At 44.1% G+C, this 9,437-nt stretch overlaps 1 protein-coding gene across 1 annotated transcript; it reads right to left on the bottom strand.

Annotated features, from left to right (window-relative positions):
• Positions 1-2,326: 2,326 nt before the first annotated feature.
• On the bottom strand, positions 2,327-8,271 carry LOC107574744 (dynactin subunit 1-like). Its single transcript, XM_016261189.1, has 5 exons — positions 8,138-8,271; positions 7,861-8,038; positions 7,327-7,400; positions 2,699-2,788; positions 2,327-2,623 (listed from the first exon to the last, which is right to left on the bottom strand). The coding sequence occupies exons 1-5, from the start codon at positions 8,261-8,263 to the stop codon at positions 2,486-2,488; spliced, it is 606 nt and encodes a 201-aa protein (XP_016116675.1). The 5' UTR covers positions 8,264-8,271; the 3' UTR covers positions 2,327-2,485.
• Positions 8,272-9,437: the final 1,166 nt, after the last annotated feature.

The raw sequence follows: 9,437 nt of genomic DNA, 5'->3' as shown, positions 1-9,437 counted from the left end.
TAAAACACTGAACCAACCATCCAAGAGAATGAAAGCAAATCATTTAGAGAGAAGATCAGAAGAGTCACAAAACATTTGCAAACGGTGTTAAATAAGGAAAGAGTGACTGAGCACACTTGTGCTTCTGACTTGCATAAATCATGAGTGTCGCTCAAACGATGTGCCTCATATATAGTCGTGGCTCTTGATTGATTGGTCCTTTAACTCTAATGAAGCGCTAATATATGAGTGAGTAACTGGTGCAAACCTACGATTATCATCGAAACCTACTGATCTCTTTCCTACAGCGCTGCGTTAGTACACTTACCAATTTAACTTCCTTCACCAAAAGATTATTCATAAAATGACAAGAAACAAACCTTGATGCCTCGTTATATGAAATGTGAGACCAAACGATTAGACTAAATAGAAAACCAAAGCATGGAAGCAAAGATATCCGTGAACCGTTTAAAGTATTGAAAGCGTTATGGTATTACCTTAATAAAGTTCAACTATTTAAAAGCTTGACTGCATGGGTTCAGCTTCGAGTAAATCTTCCTCTGTTCAAGGAATAATTCAACCAACAAGAAAACGTCTTGCAAACTTGCAAAAAATCTAAATTGCGTGATCTACTTTTTCGCAATGCTGAGTTTACATCTCACAATTCTTTTTCGTTTCCACCATGAAAAAAAAAAAAAACATGACATTTTCTCACAATTGCAGGTTTATATCTCCTAATTCTGAATTCATATCTTGAAATTCTGACTTTCGTTCTCAGAAATGCCATTCTGACTTTTACTTGTAATTCTGATTTACATCTTGAAAATCTTTTTTCTCCCACAAAACGTTTTTTTTTTTGTTTTTGATAATTTTTATATCTTCCAATTCTAAGATCTTATGTCGCAATTCTAAATTGTGAGCTATAATCTCGAAATTACAAGAAAAAAGTCAGGACTGCGATATAACTCAGAATTCTGACTTTTTTTCCCGCAATCCTGAGTTTACATCTCTCAGTGCTTTTTTTTTTTTCCTCACCTCAAAAATTAAAAACATTTTTAACTACATGTCTGACTTTTGGGCTCAGAATCGCCAGAAAAAAGTCAGAATTGCAACATTTAAACTCAAATTTACAAGAGAAAAAAAGTCATAATTCAGATTTAATATCTCGCAATTCTGTTCAGTTTTTTCGCCACAAAAATGTAAACTCAGAATTATGAGGAAAAAAGTAAAAAAAAAGTGAGATATTAACTCAGAGTTATGGCTTACTTTCTCGCAATTCTGACTGTTTCTTGTAATTCTGAGTTTACATCTTGAAATTAATTTTTTTTATCCCTTATACATTTTCCACGATTTTGTTGCAATTCTAACTTGAGATATAAATTCGAAATTACCAGAAAAACGTATGCGATATAACTTTGAATAGCATTTTTTTTACATCTCTCAATTCTGTTTTTTTTGGCATTTTTATTTTGCAATTACGTGTCTCAACCCTGAAAAAAAAAGTCAGAATTGGGAGATAAGTCACAATTACTTTACTTTTTTTGTCCCATGTCAGAAAGATGAAGGCTGTGTTCAGGCGCTGGAGGATCAGAAGACAGTAATGCTTCTTTGGCGCCGGATGTTTCCTGAGAGCGTGGGATTGTTTACGTCATGAGCAGGTGATGCACGCACTGCAGCTGCCTCTGCGACAGGACGAGGCAGTGCGTCTGCTCCGCGCCGCGAGCGCAGGGAATCATCACCTTCCCCACCAGCACCGAGCCGCTCTGCTGCTCCGCTTTGGCCTGAGACACACACGTCTGCAGGGTTATTCCGGAACACACTCATGGAGCTATAGAAATGTGTTTGTGCGCTCCTCACCTCAAAAATAAAAAAAAAATTTAACTACATGTCTGACTTTTGGGCTCAGAATCGCCAGAAAAAAGTCAGAATTGCAACATTTAAACTCAAATTTACAAGAGAAAAAAGTCATAATTCAGATTTAATATCTCGCAATTCTGTTTAGTTTTTTCGCCACAAAAATGTAAACTCAGAATTATGAGGAAAAAAGTAAAAAAAAAGTGAGATATTAACTCAGAGTTATGGCTTACTTTCTCGCAATTCTGACTGTTTCTTGTAATTCTGAGTTTACATCTTGAAATAAATTTTTTTTATCCCTTATACATTTTCCACGATTTTGTTGCAATTCTAACTTGATATAAATTCGAAATTACCAGAAAAACGTATGCGATATAACTTTGAATAGCATTTTTTTTACATCTCTCAATTCTGTTTTTTTTTCCATCACAAAAATTTAACTATTTTCTGACAATTCTGACTTTTTGGCATTTTTATTTTGCAATTACGTGTCTCAACCCTGAAAAAAAAAGTCAGAATTGGGAGATAAGTCACAATTACTTTACTTTTTTTGTCCCATGTCAGAAAGATGAAGGCTGTGTTCAGGCGCTGGAGGATCAGAAGACAGTAATGCGTCTTTGGCGCCGGATGTTTCCTGAGAGCGTGGGATTGTTTACGTCATGAGCAGGTGATGCACGCACTGCAGCTGCCTCTGCGACAGGACGAGGCAGTGCGTCTGCTCCGCGCCGCGAGAGCAGGGAATCATCACCTTCCCCACCAGCACCGAGCCGCTCTGCTGCTCCGCTTTGGCCTGAGACACACACGTCTGCAGGGTTATTCCGGAACACACTCATGGAGCTATAGAAATGTGTTTGTGCGCCCTTACCTTGACGAAAGAGGCGGAGGGGAACGAGGCGAAGTCAGACGACACACGAGCTCCAGGCCGCTGCGAAACAATGTGCTGCGACACTTCAGCCTGAGACAAACACACACACCGTCAAACACCTTCAGAACACACTGCGCTTCATCAGAACACACTACGCTTCATCAGAACACACTGCACTTCATCAGATCACACTGCACTTCATCAGATCACACTGCGCTTCATCAGAACACACTGCGCTTCATCAGATCACACTCCGCTTCATCAGATCACACTCCGCTTCATCAGATCACACTCCGCTTCATCAGATCACACTCCGCTTCATCAGATCACACTCCGCTTCATCAGATCACACTCCGCTTCATCAGATCACACTCCGCTTCATCAGATCACACTCCGCTTCATCAGATCACACTCCGCTTCATCAGATCACACTCCGCTTCATCAGATCACACTCCGCTTCATCAGATCACACTCCGCTTCATCAGATCACACTCCGCTTCATCAGATCACACTCCGCTTCATCAGATCACACTCCGCTTCATCAGATCACACTCCGCTTCATCAGATCACACTCCGCTTCATCAGATCACACTCCGCTTCATCAGATCACACTCCGCTTCATCAGATCACACTCCGCTTCATCAGATCACACTCCGCTTCATCAGATCACACTCCGCTTCATCAGATCACACTCCGCTTCATCAGATCACACTCCGCTTCATCAGATCACACTCCGCTTCATCAGATCACACTCCGCTTCATCAGATCACACTCCGCTTCATCAGATCACACTCCGCTTCATCAGATCACACTCCGCTTCATCAGATCACACTCCGCTTCATCAGATCACACTCCGCTTCATCAGATCACACTCCGCTTCATCAGATCACACTCCGCTTCATCAGATCACACTCCGCTTCATCAGATCACACTCCGCTTCATCAGATCACACTCCGCTTCATCAGATCACACTCCGCTTCATCAGATCACACTCCGCTTCATCAGATCACACTCCGCTTCATCAGATCACACTCCGCTTCATCAGATCACACTCCGCTTCATCAGATCACACTCCGCTTCATCAGATCACACTCCGCTTCATCAGATCACACTCCGCTTCATCAGATCACACTCCGCTTCATCAGATCACACTCCGCTTCATCAGATCACACTCCGCTTCATCAGATCACACTCCGCTTCATCAGATCACACTCCGCTTCATCAGATCACACTCCGCTTCATCAGATCACACTCCGCTTCATCAGATCACACTCCGCTTCATCAGATCACACTCCGCTTCATCAGATCACACTCCGCTTCATCAGATCACACTCCGCTTCATCAGATCACACTCCGCTTCATCAGATCACACTCCGCTTCATCAGATCACACTCCGCTTCATCAGATCACACTCCGCTTCATCAGATCACACTCCGCTTCATCAGATCACACTCCGCTTCATCAGATCACACTCCGCTTCATCAGATCACACTCCGCTTCATCAGATCACACTCCGCTTCATCAGATCACACTCCGCTTCATCAGATCACACTCCGCTTCATCAGATCACACTCCGCTTCATCAGATCACACTCCGCTTCATCAGATCACACTCCGCTTCATCAGATCACACTCCGCTTCATCAGATCACACTCCGCTTCATCAGATCACACTCCGCTTCATCAGATCACACTCCGCTTCATCAGATCACACTCCGCTTCATCAGATCACACTCCGCTTCATCAGATCACACTCCGCTTCATCAGATCACACTCCGCTTCATCAGATCACACTCCGCTTCATCAGATCACACTCCGCTTCATCAGATCACACTCCGCTTCATCAGATCACACTCCGCTTCATCAGATCACACTCCGCTTCATCAGATCACACTCCGCTTCATCAGATCACACTCCGCTTCATCAGATCACACTCCGCTTCATCAGATCACACTCCGCTTCATCAGATCACACTCCGCTTCATCAGATCACACTCCGCTTCATCAGATCACACTCCGCTTCATCAGATCACACTCCGCTTCATCAGATCACACTCCGCTTCATCAGATCACACTCCGCTTCATCAGATCACACTCCGCTTCATCAGATCACACTCCGCTTCATCAGATCACACTCCGCTTCATCAGATCACACTCCGCTTCATCAGATCACACTCCGCTTCATCAGATCACACTCCGCTTCATCAGATCACACTCCGCTTCATCAGATCACACTCCGCTTCATCAGATCACACTCCGCTTCATCAGATCACACTCCGCTTCATCAGATCACACTCCGCTTCATCAGATCACACTCCGCTTCATCAGATCACACTCCGCTTCATCAGATCACACTCCGCTTCATCAGATCACACTCCGCTTCATCAGATCACACTCCGCTTCATCAGATCACACTCCGCTTCATCAGATCACACTCCGCTTCATCAGATCACACTCCGCTTCATCAGATCACACTCCGCTTCATCAGATCACACTCCGCTTCATCAGATCACACTCCGCTTCATCAGATCACACTCCGCTTCATCAGATCACACTCCGCTTCATCAGATCACACTCCGCTTCATCAGATCACACTCCGCTTCATCAGATCACACTCCGCTTCATCAGATCACACTCCGCTTCATCAGATCACACTCCGCTTCATCAGATCACACTCCGCTTCATCAGATCACACTCCGCTTCATCAGATCACACTCCGCTTCATCAGATCACACTCCGCTTCATCAGATCACACTCCGCTTCATCAGATCACACTCCGCTTCATCAGATCACACTCCGCTTCATCAGATCACACTCCGCTTCATCAGATCACACTCCGCTTCATCAGATCACACTCCGCTTCATCAGATCACACTCCGCTTCATCAGATCACACTCCGCTTCATCAGATCACACTCCGCTTCATCAGATCACACTCCGCTTCATCAGATCACACTCCGCTTCATCAGATCACACTCCGCTTCATCAGATCACACTCCGCTTCATCAGATCACACTCCGCTTCATCAGATCACACTCCGCTTCATCAGATCACACTCCGCTTCATCAGATCACACTCCGCTTCATCAGATCACACTCCGCTTCATCAGATCACACTCCGCTTCATCAGATCACACTCCGCTTCATCAGATCACACTCCGCTTCATCAGATCACACTCCGCTTCATCAGATCACACTCCGCTTCATCAGATCACACTCCGCTTCATCAGATCACACTCCGCTTCATCAGATCACACTCCGCTTCATCAGATCACACTCCGCTTCATCAGATCACACTCCGCTTCATCAGATCACACTCCGCTTCATCAGATCACACTCCGCTTCATCAGATCACACTCCGCTTCATCAGATCACACTCCGCTTCATCAGATCACACTCCGCTTCATCAGATCACACTCCGCTTCATCAGATCACACTCCGCTTCATCAGATCACACTCCGCTTCATCAGATCACACTCCGCTTCATCAGATCACACTCCGCTTCATCAGATCACACTCCGCTTCATCAGATCACACTCCGCTTCATCAGATCACACTCCGCTTCATCAGATCACACTCCGCTTCATCAGATCACACTCCGCTTCATCAGATCACACTCCGCTTCATCAGATCACACTCCGCTTCATCAGATCACACTCCGCTTCATCAGATCACACTCCGCTTCATCAGATCACACTCCGCTTCATCAGATCACACTCCGCTTCATCAGATCACACTCCGCTTCATCAGATCACACTCCGCTTCATCAGATCACACTCCGCTTCATCAGATCACACTCCGCTTCATCAGATCACACTCCGCTTCATCAGATCACACTCCGCTTCATCAGATCACACTCCGCTTCATCAGATCACACTCCGCTTCATCAGATCACACTCCGCTTCATCAGATCACACTCCGCTTCATCAGATCACACTCCGCTTCATCAGATCACACTCCGCTTCATCAGATCACACTCCGCTTCATCAGATCACACTCCGCTTCATCAGATCACACTCCGCTTCATCAGATCACACTCCGCTTCATCAGATCACACTCCGCTTCATCAGATCACACTCCGCTTCATCAGATCACACTCCGCTTCATCAGATCACACTCCGCTTCATCAGATCACACTCCGCTTCATCAGATCACACTCCGCTTCATCAGATCACACTCCGCTTCATCAGATCACACTCCGCTTCATCAGATCACACTCCGCTTCATCAGATCACACTCCGCTTCATCAGATCACACTCCGCTTCATCAGATCACACTCCGCTTCATCAGATCACACTCCGCTTCATCAGATCACACTCCGCTTCATCAGATCACACTCCGCTTCATCAGATCACACTCCGCTTCATCAGATCACACTCCGCTTCATCAGATCACACTCCGCTTCATCAGATCACACTCCGCTTCATCAGATCACACTCCGCTTCATCAGATCACACTCCGCTTCATCAGATCACACTCCGCTTCATCAGATCACACTCCGCTTCATCAGATCACACTCCGCTTCATCAGATCACACTCCGCTTCATCAGATCACACTCCGCTTCATCAGATCACACTCCGCTTCATCAGATCACACTCCGCTTCATCAGATCACACTGCACGTCACACTGACCTTCAGTTTGTCCAGCGTGTCGCTCAGAGACTTCATCTTGGCCGTCTGTTCCAGCAGCTGAGCGCTCGCACTCGCTGCAAACACAGATATTAAAACCTTATATAAAACCTTATAAAAAAAAATGTTTTCTCTCTCATCAAAAAGCATTTTCTTCCTTCTAATCAAAAACCTTTTTTCCCTTATTATAAAGGAATTTTCGGTCATCAAAAAAATCTCAAAAACTTTTCTTGTGCAAACATTTTCTTCTCACCAAAAAAAAATTACACTTCAGATTTTTTTTAATGACTTTTAAAGACAATTTTGACTTACATCATAATTATGACTTATTGTAAAAAATTTTTAAGGCATAGGTTTTTTTCTTGCATGGCGGAAATGTGCTTCCTCCATAAAATGTTTTTTTACATTTTTATTTTATTATAAATATATTATTCCAAAAAGGGAAAAAACCCACCACACGAGCTATGGAACCGTGTTAGTTGAGTCGGGACTGATTTTCTGAGCTGCTGCAGCTGATGTGATGCAGTGGTAGCTCACCTGAGGTTTTCCCGCTGATGTCGACGACTCTGAGGCCGGCGCTCATCTTCAGCAGGTTGTTCAGCAGCAGATCAGTTCTGCGGTACAGAGATCCAGCCGGAGCCGCCTCCTTCACTGCCGTCATGTTCACTGGCTGCAGCGGCGGCAGAGACGACAGCTGCGCTTGCATCTTCTCAGCCTGCCGGGGTCAGAGGTTACAGAGTGAGTGTGTGTGTGTGTGTGTGTGTGTGTGTGTGTGTGAGAGAGTGCGTGAGTGTGTGGAGTGGCTCACACTGACCTTCAGTCTGTAGTTGTCACTCTTCAGCTGCTTGATGGCGAGTCGTTGCACGTCGATCTGCTGTTTGAGGAGAGGAGAGTCCACCACCTGAACCACACCTGAGACGCCGCTCACACCTGCCGCCATTCCTCCTGAACACACATATTTCTATTTAGATTTACTGTTTTTACTTTTCCTTTATATAAATATCTACAAAAAAAAAAATTTAGTTTTTTATTGCAAACTAAATGACACTAGATGTCGTGCATCCCTAATATGTGCCCCTGCAGCACAAAAGCAGTGTTAAGTCGCTGGGGGATATTTGTAGCAATAGCCAACAATACATTGTATGGGTCCACATACATCAACGGAAAGATTATTTATTCAGCTTTCATATGACGTATAAATCTCAGTTTCAAAAAAGTTGACCCTTATGACTGGTTTTGTGGTCCAGGGTCTGTATTAATGGCCATAGTTTTAGTTAACTATAATAATATCAATGTGTTTTAGTATAATTGATATACTATCATAGTTTTGTTACATTTTTAAATTAGATTTGAATTATGTATTTTCTATTATCACTTTAATTGTAGTTCAAGTTTTAGTACTTATTTGTTAGTTTTTTTTTATGTCTACATGGTTTAATTATTTATATAGTTATTACTTTATTTATATATTTATATAGTTATTTTTAATTATTAATTTAAGTTAATTTAGTTTTGGCAATTAGCTGAAATTACAAATAATTTTATTTCAGTTAATGTTTATTTTATTTCAAGTAGCAAAAATGTTTTTCTAATTTTAGTTCCCTTTCAGTCGATCACTCTCGACGTCACGTCGGTGACCGAAGAACTGGGATCTCGCTTAGAGAGACCAATCTACTTTGAGTGTAAAATAAACAGGCCAATGCACATTGGCATACAATGATTGCAATCCAGCTGCCGCTGATCACAGCATGAGCATAAAAAGGCAGCCGGTGCAAAGCATACCAGCTTTTCGCTTCGGAGGCGAGTGATAACATCGTTTTGCTCCTGATTACTCTACTGAGAGAAGACTGAACGAGTTCAGCACGCTCTTTGAGAGCTCTTCGTGTTGGAGGTACGGCGCTTCAGCAGTGGTGGTTTCCGTGTCGAGTGGGTTTCACACATCAGGCTGCACTACCCCGTTTGTGTTGCAGGTGACCATCTCCCCCGCACGCTGAAAGAGCTTTTTCCCCTAAAAGAGCCTTCACGGGTGCATCTTTTTAAAGATGGAGTTACGTCTTGCTACAGACAATGTATCACCCGTGCGTTTCTGGATGCAGTCGTTACCTGGTGTCGGG

The sequence above is a fragment of the Sinocyclocheilus grahami genome, unplaced genomic scaffold (genome assembly GCF_001515645.1).
Source record: "Sinocyclocheilus grahami isolate Dianchi unplaced genomic scaffold, SAMN03320097.WGS_v1.1 scaffold2324.1, whole genome shotgun sequence".
Taxonomy (NCBI): Eukaryota; Metazoa; Chordata; class Actinopteri; order Cypriniformes; family Cyprinidae; genus Sinocyclocheilus; species Sinocyclocheilus grahami.
The sequence above is the reverse complement of the archived record's forward strand: the minus strand, read 5'-3'. Positions and strand labels throughout refer to the sequence as shown.

What these genes read in the sequence shown, in the direction of transcription:
- LOC107574744 (XM_016261189.1), bottom strand. Translation starts at nt 8,263, where the DNA reads ATGGCGGCAGGTGTGAGCGGCGTCTCAGGTGTGGTTCAGGTGGTGGAC. An exon ending in CATCAGCGGGAAAACCTCAG is followed by an intron (nt 7,401 to 7,860) that starts GTGAGCTACCAC and finishes CTGTGTTTGCAG; the next exon opens with CGAGTGCGAGCGCTCAGCTG. An exon ending in CCTCCGCCTCTTTCGTCAAG is followed by an intron (nt 2,624 to 2,698) that starts GTAAGGGCGCAC and finishes TGTGTGTCTCAG; the next exon opens with GCCAAAGCGGAGCAGCAGAG.